Source organism: Canis lupus, chromosome 37 (assembly GCF_011100685.1).
Source record: "Canis lupus familiaris isolate Mischka breed German Shepherd chromosome 37, alternate assembly UU_Cfam_GSD_1.0, whole genome shotgun sequence".
Taxonomy (NCBI): domain Eukaryota; kingdom Metazoa; phylum Chordata; class Mammalia; order Carnivora; family Canidae; genus Canis; species Canis lupus.
In genome coordinates, this window is record NC_049258.1 from 5452216 (window position 1) to 5471086 (window position 18871).

The 18871-nt window shown below is 37.3% G+C and overlaps 1 protein-coding gene and 1 long non-coding RNA gene across 5 annotated transcripts in view; one reads left to right on the forward strand and one right to left on the reverse strand.

Moving 5' to 3' along the window:
* Window positions 1–18871, reverse strand: part of DNAH7 (dynein axonemal heavy chain 7) — a 240346-nt gene that overhangs the window by 54907 nt on the left and 166568 nt on the right. The window contains exons 48-51 of the mRNA XM_038585215.1: window positions 12849–13003; window positions 8606–8796; window positions 4658–4791; window positions 3416–3751 (exon numbers count right to left, since the gene is read on the reverse strand). Coding sequence (XP_038441143.1) covers window positions 3416–3751; window positions 4658–4791; window positions 8606–8796; window positions 12849–13003 — 816 coding nt within the window. The remainder of the gene's footprint in view (window positions 1–3415; window positions 3752–4657; window positions 4792–8605; window positions 8797–12848; window positions 13004–18871) is intronic.
* Window positions 1–18871, forward strand: part of LOC102156828 — a 74882-nt gene that overhangs the window by 19838 nt on the left and 36173 nt on the right. The gene's annotated exons all lie outside the window — the stretch shown is intronic.

Consider the following 18871-nt stretch of genomic DNA (forward strand, 5'->3'; position numbering starts at 1 on the left):
TTCCAGTTATGGAATGAGTAAGTCATGGGAATAAAAGGTACCGCATAGGGAGTAAGTCAGTGGCATTGCAACAGCGTTGTACGGTGCCAGATGGGAGCTACACTCGCGGTGAGCACTACATCTAGAGAAAGTGAATCACTGTGTTGTACACCTGAAACTAATGCAACATTGTGTGTTAACTATACTTCAAAACGAGCAAACAAAAAAAAAAACCCAAAGGAAAACAAAACAAAGGGCAACCATGAGAGAAAATTTTTGCAAACCGTATGTCAGATTAAGAATTAAGGTGCAAAATATACAAAGAGCTAACAATAACACAAAAACAATCTGACTTAAAAATGGGCAGAAGACCTGAATAGACATTTTCCTAAAGAGGACATCAGAATTGGTAACAGGCACGTGAAAAGCTGCTCAGCATCACTAATTACCAGGGAAATGCAGATCAACACCACGAGAGATCACCTCCCCTCCTAACAGAACGCAAGAGATAATAGGTGGTGGCCAGCACGTGGGGAAAAGGGAACGCCTCCACAACTCACGTGTGGTTCTCCTCTGGCTCAAGCCAGTTTGCTAGCACAGATGGTCACTTCAATTAGCAGATAAATTTGGGATGAGATTTCTGCCTTTTTGCAATCTCTTAGTGGACTGCCTGTGATGTGCAACACATTCTGGTTTAATGGTACCGCGTGATAAACTTGTTTTCTTTCTCTACTACCTTTGTAAGGAAAATTTCTGGGTTGAGAAAATATTTTGCTTGGATACTTCTGCAACAATATACCAGCACAATGGAAGTGAATAAACCACTGCACTACACAAAACACTATGAATTTCACAAATGAAACGTTGAGTATGAGATGCCAGACAAACAAGCGCACACACTGTGATCCCATTCATGAAGTTCTGCTACAACAGGCAAAACTAATTTATGGTGTTGGAAATCAGGACCGTCTTTAGCTTGGTGGAAGAGGTTTGGTTAGTTACTAGAAGGGGACACAAAGCCGGGTTTCTGGGCTGTCTGTAACCTTCTGGGTCTTGATCCGGGTGCTAGTTACACAGGTTTGCTCAGTCATGAAAGTTGAGCAAAGGGGATCCCTGAGTGGCTCAGTGGTTTAGCGCCTGTCTTTGGCCCAGGGTGTGATCCTGGACTCCCGGGATCGAGTCTCACGTCGGGCTCCTGTCATGGAGCCTGCTTCTCCCTCCTCCTGTGTCTATGCCTCTCTCTATCATTCATAAATAAATAAATAAATAAATAAATAAATAAATAAATAAATAAATAAATAAATAAATAAATAAATAAATCTTTAAAAAAAAAAAGAAAGTTGAGCAAATACTCTGATTTCTGCATGCTTCTGAGTGTATACTAACAATTTCTGTGAAATTTTCAAATATGCTTTCCTATTTACTCTTTAGTTGGTTCCAGAATTATACTTTCAGGCTCACTAGAGGCATGAATGGGATTTTCACTGTATTAAAATTAAGGGATTTTAAGTAAAAAAGACACATTTTATTTTCTAGATTTCATCCTAATCTCATATCTGGGTAAAAGGATTTGATTTTCCATAAATCATAAGGGACTATAGTCATAATTATGAAGAAACATGTCATATGTGTGGATGACTTCTAATATGATGAAACAAGTCATAATAAAGGAACCAATTAGTTGTAAAGCAAAAAATTGTTCTGATTTTTAACTCTTGTACATAAAACATGTCTTTAAGCAGCAGAGCAAAGAAATTTTCTTCTCTAGATTCCAGCAAATACTTTTTTTTTTTTTTTTTTTTTTAGGATTTTATTTATTTATTCATGAGAGAACACAGAGAGAGAGGTAGAGACACAGGAGAGGGAGAAGCAGGCTCCACGCTGGGAGTCCTATGTGGGACTCGATCCCGAGACTCCAGGATCATGCCCTGAGCTGAAGGCAGACACTCAGCCACTGAGCCACCCAGGCATCCGTCCAGCAAATATTTCAATTTAAAAGTACTTAAGATGATAATATTTGGGTGACCTGGTTTTAAAAAGGTAGAGAAAAAGAACTGCATTGAGAAACAAAACATTGTTTGCTATTGTGGCTCCATGTGATCAGTACTGTGATAAGTTCTGGGAATATTAGAAAAACAAACAAAACCGCCAAAACCCTTATCTCAGGGAACTCAGAACCTAGTATGAAAACCAGACATGCTTGTTTGATTAACTAACAATGCACATGGCTGGGAATGATTCGAAGAAAGGGAGCTAAAAAATCTTATTTTCTCTATTTCAGTAATCCCCTCCTACCCTTGAAAATTTCAGATTCTGGAAGGAATAGAGAAATAAATGAAACATTTTCAAATATCATAATATGAAAACATACTTTAAACTCCACCATCACATGTGTCTTCTTGAAGATGTCCACCTCCTATTTCTCACGGGCAGACAGCTGAGAAATTGTATGCTAAGCCATGTGCTGGTCTTTACACCTTTATTGATCTCAAATTCAAGGTTGTAAAATAATGATACTAACAAGAAACTACTCAGTTTAAGAATATTCAAAATTTAGCAGAGTTCTACATGGTAAATGAAAGGAATTCAATTCAGATTGTCAGGAGGTTCTCATTTTGAATCTCTAAAAACTAATTCTTCACTGCCAAGTGATAAGTATTAAACTGAATTTCCTTTGTGGGTATGAGCAGTCAAGAAACTGAAGTACCTCGCTTCCTACTGATCAATAAAGTTGGAGAGTGCAATGATTGCAATGAGCAATTTTCTTTGTTCAAGAGGTAATTTCGTGTTAGAGCTCATTAAAAATATGTTTTAGTACCAAACTAAAACTTACCTGATAATAAATGAAATTCTACTCTCTCATACATTTAGTGTTACGTAAGGTCCTAATCCCTTTATTTATTACGATAGCCAACTGGAAAATAAGGTATTTTACGTAAATAAGAATAACCCAACTAATCACAATAAGGTATTTTTTAAAACCCTGTTACTTGACAAACTGTAACTATGTGACTTTTGGAATGCGAGTTTACAGAGGGTAAGAGTCCCGTCTTTTCAAGGTCTTAACCATTCTTTCCAAACCTCCAATCACAAATACTTTTGGTAAATGATAAGCAGAGATAAGTGTTTCCTCTCTTTAGAATGACATTATAATCCTATCTCCCTGTAAATGACTTCCTGGCAGGCTGAATTTGGCCACACTTATTCCTTTTCTCACCCTCAAATTTATTTCTAGCACGATGATTAATCAAGCCCACATTAGCCATAAGAGTCATGCTCACGGCATTTCTGTAACAGCAGTGAGAGCCACCAATTACTATTGCATTTTCATGCAGTAATAAATAAATAATAAATAGTAATAGTCAGTAGTAATAGTCAGTATATTTATAAATAATAAATATAATAGTCAGTAATGAATAGTATTTCTTTTCCATACCTTTTTACTAAAATTTCTGATTTCTCTGAATTTTCGATAGACAGGATATAAAGATTAATAAACCAGGTCAGTGAGTATTGGTACATGGGCTCGATGTTTGCTAGGTCGGCAATAGAGAAGAACAGGATGGTGGAATGGATGGCGATAGGCCGATAGCCCATGCGGGTGCTATCAATCTTCTTCTCTGTCTCTTCAGCTACTTCCTGCTTTTGAGAAATCTCATTAGCCAAAGCCTTGGAGGAAGATAATATCTTAATAGCAGTTTCATCTTCTAATATATTGCCTTCAGAAGATGAAAGAACTTCTAAAATCTTGTCCTCTATTTCCTTTAACTGCCTGGAATAAAACACAATTTTCGCAGAAGAAAAAAGAAATCGTTTAAAATCCCTTCACGCACACATTCTTGTATGAGAAACAAAGAGCTTGTAACCCAAGAAATGCATCACTTTGTGACAAATACCCGTAACGGTGATATTGTATAATTAATTTCTTATCTTGCAAAATGTCAGAAAGACAGGCCTTTCTGCTCCACTTCTCTTCCCGACCATCATTTGCATGGTAACTAGAGGGAGAGGTGTAAGCCCATCAAGTATCTCAGCCCTGAGTGAATGAAAGCATCGCTCCATTTATTTTCTAAAATTTTTCATGACTCCTGGAGCTTCAGCCTTGGTGCCTATGCTAGAGATACTATGAGCAGAAACTGGGATGCAGAGTGTCCACTCGGACTGTGCTCCGGGGAAAACAGATAACATCAATTACATAATGAATACTACAACTTTTGTGCTAAAACGAGTCGTTGAAAATACATTGCCTTGATTGGTGGTAGGCCTTCCAGGGGCTGAGAACTTGTATATAGAAATATACTCTTAGGCAGTTTTCTACATGAACACCACGGCATTGGGATGCCTTATCTTTTCCTCTTAAATCTTCCCCTTCGATGCATCTGCTAAATCTAACAAAATAGATCTTTAACATGTACTTTAATCCATTCTAAGTGATCCTGAAACAAGTAAGAACAATCCTGTGTTTTGCTTTGTTCTAGAGAGAAAGAGAGAGAGCGAGCACGCGAACATGTACGAGTGAGTAGGTGAGGATGGGAGGTGGGGGAAGAGAGAATCGTAAGCAGACTCTGCTGAGCACGGAGCCTGAGATCACGACCTGAGCTGAAATCAAGAGTCCAGTGCTTAACCGGCTGAGCCACCCAGTTGCCCCAACAATTCCGTGTTTTATAATGTTGGAAACCTTTTGTTTTCAGCTCCTTGTAGTATCAAGGCTTGCTTTTCTTCTTCAAGGTCTGGCCTCTCTCGTGCCACCACGATTCCCAATAGCTGATCTTGCATTCCCTCAGAAGTGATCATGAAGTTTAGTAATGTTACCTGTAAATGAAAGAATATACAAGAATTGCACGGTTGTTTTACTGAGAAAGCCTCTGCTTTTTTAAGTTCTGACCTTAAAATGGACTCGTTACTATAGTAGTATATGTGACAAGTGAAATTTGTAGACGTTTCTCATAGTCATAAACGTAATATTTCAAAAGGTTTTGTTTGGTGATCAATTTATTCCTATTTCGAATGATCCAATTGTTGACAAACTGTTTAATCCCCAAGTCAGGGCAGCCCAGGGATCTCAGTGGTTTAGCGCCACCTTCAGCCCAGGGCGTGATCCTGGAGACCCGGGATCGAATCCCACGTTGGGCTCCCTGCATGGAGCCTGCTTCTTCCTCTACCTGTGTCTCTGCCTCCCTCTCTCTCTCTCTCTCTGTTTCTCATGAATGAATAAATCCCCAAGTCAATTGGAATCAGGTTGAAAACTACCCTTCATCCTGGCTGGATGAGCTGATTTACATGTTAGGGATCCTAACAGTGTCAAAAAGTAAAGGAAATCTTATCAAGTGAGATAGAGGGAAAAAGAACACTGTCATTACCTGTCATGAGTATACATGATATTTACAATGTGATGATCATATCACATACTAGGTAACGCATGATATACAATAGAATATTATAATGTGGCCGATTATACAATCATACGACAATATGACCAGTCACTATTGTGAACGAGGGAATGCGCTGTTTTAATGGTGTCCATCAAGGTGCGGTCTCTCAACACCTACTTTCTCTCCGTCTGTAATGACTCCTATAGGCTCTCTTTCCTACATCTTAAAGTTCCTCCTCCCCTGGTTCTTTCCTGGAAGTGGGAAAGTAATCACGCTAAGGTCTCTCTTTCACAAAGCAAATAAATAAGTCATTCTCTTGCTCCCCCTACAATCCCTTCCAGCAATGGAATGATCTCTCTCTGGGCCTTCACAACTATACTTAGTGATAATGGTATTCATATGTGCTTTCTGTCTCAGTCTCATTCCATTCTCCAGTGCCCTACCACCTGCTCTCACCCCAGCCTCCACACACCCATCAATACACACAGCAATAAGCTAGAAAAACTTCCTGGCTCTGGTCATCAACGAACCCACAGATCAATAAACACTTACTTGACTGTTGCTTAATTTGACCCCACCCAGCCTTTTTACACATCTCTTTTGCAATCTGCCTGCCCTCTGCCCTTGTGTCTTGAGTTGAGGTCTACCCTTAGGTCTTCAACGTCACCTCCCATGCCTCCTTTCACGTGCCTTTCATTTCTGCTCTGCTGAACTGATGGTGAAATCCCATGCACGCTGGCTGTGAAGTATGTGCAGGGGCTTCAGCTCGGGCCGTTGGTGGGAGACTTTAGGTTCCCCTCCTCGCCTAGTAAGAGAATTTGAGGAGGTTCCCTCTGCAAGAATAGAGTGATTCTGTTTTTGTAAGAAAATGTCCCACCTGTGATCAGAAAGTGTAAAGTGCCCCTAGGCAGGTGACCCCCAGCCCTGCCCAAACCCGGTAACTTCTCCATGGCGGTTTTGTCTAGGTTACACTTGCCCCCCTTCACTTGACCCGTGATGGGCCTTGGATACCACTAGGGATAGATTACATGAGCATAATCATAAACTTAGATGGGATAATAAGAAATTCCTAAAATCGAACAATTAAAAAACTCATTAAATGTTATTTTGTAATGCTCTCCGGCTTTGGCATTTATTCATGGGGAAAAATAAAGCTTTCAAGAGTTTTTCCCTTCTGACATGAGAAACCAAGCACGGGAGTTATATTTTCTTTAATGCCCAAACCATAGTCCTAGTATTGAGCCAAATACATGTTTTACAACTTTTACCTTCTTGTGTTCAGACACAAAGAGGTATTCATTCATAGTCCATTAATGCGGGATCTTATGAGATCAAGATTTTGTAAATCTAGGCATTCACTCACGAATAACAATAAACATTCAAACAAATATTAACAAAGAAACATTTCAAATTATATAACATATGATTTCATAATTTTACTTTCCTTTAGAGTCAAAAGGATTATAGCAGCATGATATCATCCCTTGGGAACTTTTGAAAGCAAAGGTACATAAAAGATCCTAAAAATAGGATTTAGAGGAAGTATTTTAATTTGTAAATGAAAGCAAGTAACTGCCTCACTATGTTTTCTAATCCCTGTTTAATCAATTCCGGCAATTAAAAATAATGAAGCAATAAGACACCTTAGGGATCTTAAGGATTTCGATAGTGAATCATAGATCAGTTTCCTTCCCACAGCGGTTTATAACTTCTATAACTAGTTACTGATGAACTAAGAATTATTCGTTATTTGTGAAATTTTCATAGATCTCACTGAAAAGTATAAATGGTTTTTCATGTCATCCATTAAAAAAAACCCACAGCTTTGGAATTTTAACATTTCATTTTATGTTTCATTCTTTCTCACTTATGTTTAAAAGTTAAATAACAATCCTAATCATTAACACTCATTTAACACTGTGCTGGGTCTTATTCTAAGCCTTCGCATAGATGACTTTAGTCTTTATACTGTTCTATGAGATGGAGATTTCTTTTTTTCTTTTTTCTTTTTTTGTTTGTTTTTTTGAGATGGAGATTTCTTATTCCCGTTTTCTAGACTAAGGAATGGAGGCACAGAGAGATTAAATAACTTGGCTAACATCACACAATTGGCAAGTGATAAAGCTAGAATTTGAACCAAGCTCCAGAATCATGTTCTTAATAACTACTAGTTACAAACCCCTCCTAATAGATAACCAGGCAATATGCAATTTTTGGTGTTTAGATAACATTTTAATTAGTTAAAATAGTGGCCAAGAATTTCCGTATTGTAACATTCTGTTTTAAAAACTAAGCTCAAGGGTGACCCCAGTTTCCCTCAGTCTTCTTGGCTTCTCTGAATGTCCAGGCTAAAGTATGCCTCCAATTGTGAGCGCCTGTGTTTTCCCAGTCATAAATAGGGTCACTCTACATACACATTATTTACAGTGTAAACCTCTTGGGAACAGTGACCATGTTTATTCATCTTGGAGGGAATGAATTATAGCACCTTTGTGCTTCCTCTGCCTCTGTAGAAAGATGCCTACCTTAATTTAAATATTTCTAGTTGAGACAGTTTTTGAACTCACTAGCCAAATCTTGTCTCCATATGTGACTTTCAAAATCTGAATCAACATTTCTTAATGTCCTCTCCGGCCAGCTGTAAATGAAAGTTATCCCTTTCTCCTTTGCTCATTCCACAAACATTTATCAAGCACCAAGATTTGGGAATAAAAAATGGAATGACCTCCATGAGTTCAGTTGCAGATCAACATCTCAAGGGATTTTAGTCATTGACTAGAACTTAAAACTAACTTTGCTCTCGAAAGGAATTTCTAGTATTTTCAAAGAACCAGTGATCATAATCAGTTCTTGTAAGTCACTATATAAAATCAGATAACAGCAACCTCATTCTGAGAAAGAAGAATGGATTTTTGTTAATTCCAATGCCAAGAATTAGCATATTATCATTTATTACAAAGGAGGTGCATATATGTCATCTCTGCTTAACAATGAGATTCTAAGAATAATATCAATCATAGAAATTAGATTCTCAAAAATCTTTTTTTTCCCCCCACTGCATACTGAAGGCTCCTTTATTACTTACATGCACACACAAAATAAACACTTGGAAATTATTATAGCAATTTCAGGAAATGCCAAAAAAGGACAAAATCTATTTTTCTTAGGAAGACCTGTCCTTCTTACAGCTTAGGAGGAAAATAAAGTCATTAATTGTAAAGTTCAATAAAGAAACATTCACTTTAGATACTGGCCTTTACTGATGTTTCAGGAAGATAATGAGGATTTCTTAGCTTGGTAGTAATATAGAAGCGGAAATCCGGTGCATATTCAATGGTAGAGTCCCCAAGTCGGATACATGTACTCCCACCCTGCTTAAAGGTCTGCTTTAGTAGAAGAGGTTCCAGAATAGGATCTAGTTCTTCTCCGACATTTTCTAGCAGCACTGGAGTAAAATGAGAAAAAGAGACCATGTTATTTTAAATACTGACTGTAAACATTCAACCCTCCAAATTCTCTCAGCTTCTAGATTGCTGTTAGGCCTCATTACCTATAAATTTATTTTTGTCCTCTAAGGAAGCAATATCATACAAATCATAGGATGCCTGTGGGATGAGCCTAACTGGTGGGTCTGGTCACTTTGCCTCCCTCCATCCTTCTTGGCCTACGCGGGGCTCCGCACTAGGTGCTCAAGTATGATGGCGGTGAGGTCTATCTGTCTGAGGCACCAGAGAATAAGCATTTTGAGTTGTAGTTTTCAAGTGGTTATTATATTCTTAAGTATGAAAGTGACTCCTGCTTATTGTGGAACATGTGAAAAATGTAGGGAAGAATAAAAGTGTTAAAATGAGGAGGCCATTAGACGGAGCTGGCTCTCACGCTGTGACCTAAATAAGGAAACCAAAATCTAAGCTTACAAATGTCTCAAGGTTACAAAATCAAGTCAAAATCAGAATCCCAAGGATAACCAACTGCAAACAGCCACTTAGGTTTTAAGCCATGGTCAACTGAATAATTTCCTTTCTGTGCTCCCGGCTTGCTCCCTCTCCCCAGCTCTGGTCACTGGGGTACCCTAACCACTTCCTGTTTGGCGCTGCCCAATTCCAACTAATTTTTGCTCAAAAAGACTCTTAAAATTTTTAGTTTGGCTCAGCTTATCTTTTGAATGTTTTAGATAATTGACTCTTTTAAATGTTTTAGATAATTGACTCATATTCATATATAGTTTGGTAGAAAAATGACACCAAAGTATGATATTTGCTGAATAAATTTTTCTCTTCGGTATTTTTATTTATCTTTTTCTATGCACAATGGAGACTAAACAATGTATCTAATTTTGCATCCCAATCACTTTGCTTGACATTATACCATAAACATTCCAATTAAAACCAACAAACATACTTTTAATCACGGCATAATAGTTTCATATTAATTTTATCTCATTTTTTAAGTCAATTCTCTATGGTTAGATATTTGGATTGCTTTCTGTTCTTATTATAAATAACTCTGTATACAAAAACTTTGTGCCTACAAATACTTTCTTATGATAGCATTCTAGAAGGGGAATCCCTGGAAGAAAGATCAGTGACATTGTTAAGGCTCAGGATACATTTGCCAAATTAGTCTTCTTACATTTTGGTGTTTGGGGTGCTACTGAGGCCAACCTTGAGTAGCGGTGTTTTCACAAGTCCTTTGGGGGTCTGGGTATGCAAGCTTGAAGGGAAAGAGGAATCATAGAGCACTGGGATGACAGGTATTTGAACCTTTATTGCAGACATATACTGCTCCTTCCCAGAGGTTGCTCTTGGCTAAACGGATCCCTAAAATTGTCTTGTCAATCTCCTTCAGCAGCGAGATCTTAATTAACCAAAGCAGGCATGCCAGATAATTTTAAAATTCATTTTCATTTTCTGCTTGAATAAAATGATTATTTTTCGTAGTTAAATAATATGAGTGCATTATAATGGATTAAATACATTAATCTATTATTTAGATTGCTTCCATTTTTCTATTGTTAATAATGCTACAGCGAACATCTTTTTGAATAAACCCTTGTGTTCATCTCTGATTACTTAATCAAGCTGGAGTCCTAGAAGCGCAATTAATTTAAAGGCTATTTATATTGCCAAATTACTTTCCTGAATGGCTGCAGAAATGTCAGAGTTGCAATGAGCACTCCTTTTTTTTTTTCTTTTCAAACTTTTTTTTTTTTTTAAGTTTTTTTATTTATTTATGATAGTCACACAGAGAGAGAGAGAGAAAGGGAGGCAGAGACACAGGCAGAGGGAGAAGCAGGCTCCATGCACCGGGACCCCGATGTGGGATTCGATCCCAGGTCTCCAGGATCGCGCTCTGGGCCAAAGGCAGGCGCTAAACCGCTGCGCCACCCAGGGATCCCTCAAACTTTTTATATAATAATGTACTTAGAAATGCTAGGCACCGTGTTGACATTTTATTTTCTCATCCTCAAATGCTTTAAAAAGCATGGAATATTGTTACCCCAGTTTTACATATGGGCAAACTAGGGCAAGGCAACGGAGCTAAAATTTTCAGTTAAATCATCTAGTAAATGGCAAAGCAGATACTTGAACTAAGCAGTATGATTCCTTACACAGTTCCTTTAACCACTGTGTCAGACTGCTGATGTTAAATACTCCATTCATGACTTTTACAATTTGATAGGTAAAAAATAGTTAAAAATCGTATCCAAGGCTTGATGTTTTAGATGTTCTTTGTCTAATTACATTTTTTCCCTCTTAACATTATATATCAGTATACTTGCCCATTTTCTTATTGTGTATGTTATTTACAATTCAGTACAGCTCCAAGTGATTAAAAACCCACAACAAAAGTGACACAAAAAAAGGCTTATTGTGTCTGTATTAGCTCAGGCTTTCAGGTAAAGGGAGCCTGAGCTAATCAGCCCCGGGTTGAAGGACAGTGTGTCCAAGCTGTCAGAGATCCAAGCTGGGACATCTTGCTCCTTTGCTATTCTTATTATGTGGCTTTGATCTTTTTGGCCGAAATGGCCTTTCAAATGACATCCATATTCCCACCATCAGAAAGAAAGAAAAAACAGAAAAGGAGAAAACATCCTTTAAAAATATTTCCTGAGAATCACAAATGGCACTTCTACTTACATCTTGATGGCCAGACCATAGTCACATGTTCATATACAACCACAGTAGAAGTTAGGAAGTTTCTTTCTTAACTATGAATGCAATGTTGCCCACACAGAGGGGTACCAATTATCGGATATCAAATATTGGGGAACAAATATCATTTGTTGTCATAAAATGCTAGTTTTTAAAACTTTATTTGTAGCTTTTAACATTGTCGTAGCAAAGAGCTCCCCCTTGCCCATTTCCTACTTGATTTCAAATGTGTTTACACTTTTCTTTTTTTACATTTTATCTTTTTTTTAAATAATAAATTTATTTTTATTGGTGTTCAATTTGCCAACTACATTTTATCTTGTAGAGATTTTCAAACCTTGGTCAGGGGCGCCTGGGTGGCTTAGTCGGTTGAGCACCCGACTGGCTCAGGTCACCCTCTCAGGGTTGTGAAACTGAGCTCTGCATCAGGCTCTGCGCTCAGCACCGAGTAGGCCTGGGGTTTGGGATTCTTTCTCTCCTCCTCCCCTTTCCCCCAATCTGCTCATGCTCTCTCTAAAAGAAATAAAAATCTTTAAAAAAACAAAGTTTCAAGCTCTGTTCAAAAGTAAAAAGAACAGCATTAGCTCATTGTTGATATGCAAAAATAAAATGCCTGAGACTACCTGATACATTTGTTCTAATTCTTCACGCAGTATTAGCTCTAATAGCAACTGGGATTTGCTAAACTCATCCTAGGGATAAATACACTGTAGTTTCATAATACTTACATGTATTTATTTGGTCAAGTAAATAGTCAAAACTTGATAGGTAACATAGATTTAAAATGTGACAACCCCAATTTACTCAAATCATAAATATTTAGTTTTGACAAATGGGACATGCACATGGGGCTTTACTGAAAAATCCTTGTCATGTTTCTAATCTCTCCATTGTGGCAGATAATAGTCAGCCATGCGAAATGTGTATTCACTTCGCTGCCACTTTGGTAGGACAATCGAAAGAAGAATAAATAGATAATTGGACTAATGTTGTGTTAAAATACTACTGGCATATCAAGTGGCTCTTTTAATTGCAGAAGTGGAGTTGTAACAGGAACTACAGAGTGGCACAGCACAGACAAAAATGAAAACAGCTACATTAGAGGATGCATCGCAAATGAATCTTGGGACAAAGAAAACAACCTAACCGGCAAGAACAATCATCTCTTGAGTTCCCGATTAATTATCAATAAGTAATGAAAGACATAACAAAGTCATTATTTATTGAAGATGAATCTGGCACAACTATCTTTTTAAAGAAGAAAAAAACCCTTCATTCTTTTGGGTTAATTGTGCCTTCTCCAGGCATTTCTGTAAAGTATAATTATTATTTGCATACATACCAGGGGTACCAAACTGGATGCAGTTTTCCAGAGTCCTGACATAGTCAGGATCATTTAATTTAACCACTTGAAGACTATTGGCTTTTTCCATGTTCTTGACCCATTTATTAGCCTGACCTTGAGGATCTATCATCAGGGGCCATCTTCTTGCATTCCTGAAAGGGGGAAGAAAGACAGTGCTAGCCAAGTCATGAATTGTCTCTAGGCTACTTAGTCACACACACATCACTTTCTTACAGTTTATACTTTACAGTAATATTTTACTTTTTAACTTATCTTTAGAAACTATGCTCTTATAGCAGAGACATTTAGATTGAACAGGCTATTAAACGACACTGTAAAAAAATCACTTGGCAAACACAAGATTTTCTTTTACTCCTTTTGGAAAATTACAATTCTGTAAAGGTTAAATTACATTTTTGAAAAAGAAATATTTGCTGCTTTTGCTAGTTAGTGCAATTAACCATTAAGAATACTGCAAATTAGGCAACTCTCATTCTTCACTAGGCCCTGACCTTCATTAATTACTCCTGTGACTACGAAAGAGTTCCCTCCGTTTCCTGGCTTCAATTTGCTATCACTTGTACAAGAGGAAAAGAGAAAGGATTGAGACGTTATCTCTCTCCTTGAAATCTAGGCCATTAAAGATATAATGGTTTTTAAAAAATAAGGCAAAAAGCCTAATTTTAATCATCTAAACCTCTTGGGCCCCAAAACATTAATGTAACTATCAACTCAGTATTTGTTTCAAGTGCTTGTACATCTCATGTCATATTTGTAGTTCATTACATATTTGTGAGCTTCTTACGAACAGAAACATATTCTCTGAAAGTCAGTTTTTGCACTCGGGGAGAGCTCCTACTTCCTGTTGTATTCTCAGCTCCCTGTTTTATGATAAGAACAAGAGGAGTAAACCACGAGGTAGTTTATTTTCCAGGGTGCCGTGGGGTCACAAAAAGCCAATATTTCCCATTGCCAAATGACATCTAACCAGGTAGCTTTCTGGATTGTGTGAAATGGACTCAGCCTTGAGATTACTGTTCTTTTTCTTGGAAGCTTCAGTAAACACAAGCCATAATTTTGGCCACTTTCCTAAAGATGCGGCCATGCTCTTCAAAAATGAGCACAGCAAATGGACACAGATCATTAGAAGAACAGGAGGAGAAAAATAAAATATGACTGGGGCAAAAACAAAACAAAAAGCATGAGACTGAAGCAGGGTGGTTTATTCAATTTCATCTCCTTAGAATATGAATTTAGAATTTTATAGGATAATTTGTCCCAAATGGAATTAATCACCTTTTTAACACTTAAGTTAGAGCCTGGAATAAAAAAAAATAAAACATGTAGCTTATATTAGAAAGAAGATAGTCTAGTTCTCCAGTATCAGTGTTATATAATGAAATAGCTTGAAATTGAATGACTCCATCTTCCTTCTGTTGCTTCTACAATTTCTAACCACAATACCCATGTTCATACTGTTCCTTTGTCTAAAATGCACCTCTTCCTCATTCTTTCATGTTCAAGTCCTACTTGTGTTTCAAGGTCAGCTCAGATGGTGTGCGATACACGGAGTACCACAGACCATCCTAACAGAAATGTATTTTCTAATCTCCGATTATAAGGACATCAGTTCTATTGAATTAGGGCTCCACTATTCTGACCTCACTATCATTAATTATCTCCAAAAAGGCCCAGTCTCCAAATAGTCACATTGGGGGTTATATAGTCAACGTACAAATGGGAGGTTGTGGATCATTCAGTGCATATCATAATATTAATTATATTTAAGAAGAAATGAGGCAAAAAGAGTAGTGTAGTATCTTAGATGTAATCAGCTAATAAAAAGAGAAACATTTCCATAAGAAACTAAAGGGAGTGAGAAGGAAAATTAGAAAGAAATACAACTTATAAATATGTAAGTTTCATTCTGTCACATTTTCGAAATATTTTTAAGTTGGGAGGATTCTGTGTGTTATGCTTTCCTAAGAAACTGAATGACTCACTCTGCCTTCTGTTGCTTCCACAATTTTTAATCACAATGTTTAATCACCCATATTTACACTCTTCCTTTGTCCAAAATGCACTTCTTCATTCTTTCGTGTTCAAGTCCTAGTTGTGTTTCAGGGTCAGCTCAAATGTTACACAATATACAAAACCCATCCTAGTCTCTTTTTCTGTCAACTTCTTCAGCAGTTCATCTGGATTACATGTGTGGTGCTCTGATACAATGATCATATTCTATTATGGTAATTTTTAAATTTGTTAATGGCATCACTCATTTAAATTAGATACTCTTTGAGGGAAATGTCCACAGTGATTTTTCTTTATCCTTTTTCTCTAAAGCAAATAAAATTTGATAATCTACCGGAAGGTAAACAACAAAGAGCATCTAGCAAACCTCATACAGGTTAACAGATTCTAAAAAACAGGTATTTTTTAAAGAGAGTTTTATTTATTTATTCATGAGGGCCACACAGAGAGAGACAGAGACACAGGCAAAGGAAGAAGCAGGCTCCCTGTAGAGAGCCTGATGTGGGACTTGATCCCAGGACCTCAGGATCATGATCTGAGCCAAAGGCAGATGCTCAACCCCTGAGCCACCCAGATGTTCCCAAAGAGGTATTTTCAAAGCAATCATCCTTGTCTAGAGGATACCAGTCCAAAGAATACCATCTCAAGTTTGGAACAAAGGATTCTGGTGCTGATCAAGCTGGGCTAAGTCTGTCATAGCCTTTCTCTTCCACTGTTACAATGAAAGGTTCTGGGCAAAATACAAAATTTTACTCAAAGATTCTAAAAAGTAAATAATAAAAAGTGAATGGGAAGAAAGTTAGAACTTGAGGAATGACCAATAAGGGGGGTAGTGAGTTTCTTGTCGTTTTGTTTTCCTTTCCATTTTCTGGCTTTGGTCAAAGAATGGGCCTAATGGGGCACCTGGGCAGTAGGCACAGGGAGCAAAAACTCAAACTAGAAGACAGTAAACAATCATGTGTGAGCCAGAGAGTGGGGCGGGGGAGAGGCAGGGGAATCTTTTTTCTTCTGCCCCCGTCCTCAGGTCAAAGCCACCCACAGAACTGTAATCCTATGCAGAAGCAGCGGTAGTACAGGCATTACTACACTGAGAGGAAACCAATCTCTTTAATAACAGGGCTGAGCAAAGGCTCATGTGCTGTGCACGGTGTACAAGGTGTCTTCATCTGCTCAGGCTATTCTAACAAATGACTGTAGACTGAGTAGCTTAAATATCAGACATTTTTCATAGTTCTGGAGGCTGGGAAGCCAGAATCAAGGTTCCAGCAGATCCAGTGATTGGTGAGGGCCTCCTTCTGGTTTCTGGATGGCAGTCGTCTCATCGCCTTCTCACGTGGCAAAGAGAAATTGATCTCTCTGTGTCTCTTAAGGATACTAGCCCCATTCAAGACTCCACCCTCATGTCCCTGTAACCTCCTCCCAAGGTTGTACCTCCAAATGACACCACATTGGTGACTTAGGCTCAATATATCAATTTGGCAGGAAAAAAAAAAGTCCAAAGCAGGGGGAACTGTAGTATTTTTCTTTTTTCCTCTTACCACTTTGCCCCAAGTATGGACATGTGTTATACAAAAGTGTAGGAAGCGGAAACTCAGAGAACACAATCATTTTGGACAGAAAAATCCAGAAAAGGGGGTCGCTGGGATATGGAAAGTAAGGGAGAAATTCTGGAGGAGACAGACCAAAGAAAGAATTCCTTAATTCAGATGCAACTTCTGAGCTCACTATCAAGCTGTGCATGTGTAAAACACATCCAAAGAAGCATACCAAAAGCTTTGAGCTACAACATAAACCCAAAGTCCCAGACTAACCTCTGAGTAATGCATTCTTAGAAGTATATCTAGGCAGCATAGCAAAGGCTTTAAATTATGACCTGACACTGGAAACATCATCCACAGAAGGAAACCAACTAACCAAGTTGTTTGACTACTATAAAACAAAAATCAGTCTTATCCAGAAGATTTTAATAGGAACCAGAATTTCATTTTCAAAAGGTACAGGGTGCAATCCAAAATTACTTGACATACAAAGAGCCAGAATATGACTAATTCTCAAAGAAAAAGCAAGAGCTGGAACTACCAGAAAAAAAAAAAAATTAAAGAAGTTACTATAAGCATTCTCCAAAATGTAAAGGCAAACATTAAAAAAAAAAAAAAATTGGGTGGGGCGCCTGGGTGGCTCAGGTGGTTAACCGTTGGACTACTGATTTCTGCCCAGGCCGTGATCTCATGGGCCATGAGACTGAGCCCTGTGGCAGGCTCTGTGCTGAATGGGGAGTATCCTTGCGATTCTCTCTCTCTGCCTCTGCCTTTCCCCTGGCTTAAGCTCTCACTCTAAATATATAAAATATTTATAAATAAATAAATGAATGGAAAGGGAGAGAAACAGAATAAAAAGAACCAAAAGGAAATTTTAGAACCAAAAAATATCTGAAATAAGAATTCCAATGTAATGATTCAATAGCAGAAAGGAGATGATACAGGAAGGTCAGTAATCTAAAAGACAGATGCAGGGACGCCTGAGTGGGTCAGTGGTTGAGTGCCTGCCTTCGGGCCAGGGTGTCATCCTGGGTTTCTGGGCTCAAGTCCCACATCAGGCTCCTTGCATGGAGCCTGCTTCTCCCTCTGCCTGCGTCTCTGCCTCTCTCTGTTTCTCATGAATAAATAAATAAAATCTTTAAAATAAAAGATAGATGCATACAAATAATCCAATTTGAACACTTAACAAGAGAGAGAAAAAAGATAAAACAGAGCCTCCAAGACCTGTGAGAAAAATATAAAGAGGTTTAATATTCATGTGATAGGGGTCCCAAGAGAGGAGGAGATTAATACAGAAAACATATTTGAAAAAATAATGGCTGAAACTTTCTCAAACTCAGTGAAACCCATACATTTACAGTTTCACAAAGCTGAGCAATCCTCAAAAAAGGAGAAACTAAGAAACAAAACACACAAAAATGCACACATCCAGATACACTATAATCAAACTGCTAAACACCAAAGATTTGAAAGAATATTTTTGAAAACAACCAGAGAAAAGTGATATATTATAGATGTATAGATGACATTTATTCAGATGACTTTAGATTTTGACTCACAAATCATAGAGCCCAAACACAGAACATTCTTAGTAGAATGAAAAGAACTGTCAACACAGAATTCTATATCCACTAAATATATCCCTCAAGAATAAAGGCAAAATAAAGACATTCTCAGATCAAGGAAACAAAAATTCTTTGCCAGCAGATTTTCTATAAAAAAAACCTAAAGTTCTTTACTCAGAAGGGAAATGATACCATAGTAAATTTTATAAAGAAAAAAAGAGCAATGAAAAGGTAAATAGACTATTTTTCTTCTCTTGATTTCTTTAAAATATGTATAAATGTTGAGACAAAAACATTAAGTTGGGAGAGCTTCAAAGTATACAGATGACTACTATAATAACATAACCAGAGGAGGGTAAAGGAGACCTACATGGTTGTCTACATTTTACATTTTAATTTGAAGTGGTAAAATATTATCTCTAAGTAAAGAATTTATACTAAAAAATAATGCAAAGCATTATAATGAAAATAGAATACTAAAACTTGTGGATTATTCAAATAATCCAATAGAATGAGAAGCAGAACAATGAAAATCAGATGTAAGAACAAAAAAGAAAAATAATAAAATGGTAAATCTAAATTCAGTTATACCAAGGACATTAAGTGTAAAGTTGTCTAAACATAGTAATTAATGGAGAGACATTACCAATTTGGAAAAAAATATAAGCTCTGACTGTATGCTGTCTACAAGATACTCATTTTAAATATATATATATATATTAAATAAAATCATGGTAAAAGATACACCATGCAAACACTGATCAAAAGAAAGCTGAATTGTGTATAGACTTCAGAACAAGAAAAATTATCAAGGATCGAGACATTACATAGTAATAAAAGGGTCAATTTATCATGAAGACATGATAATCCTACATACTTATGCAAA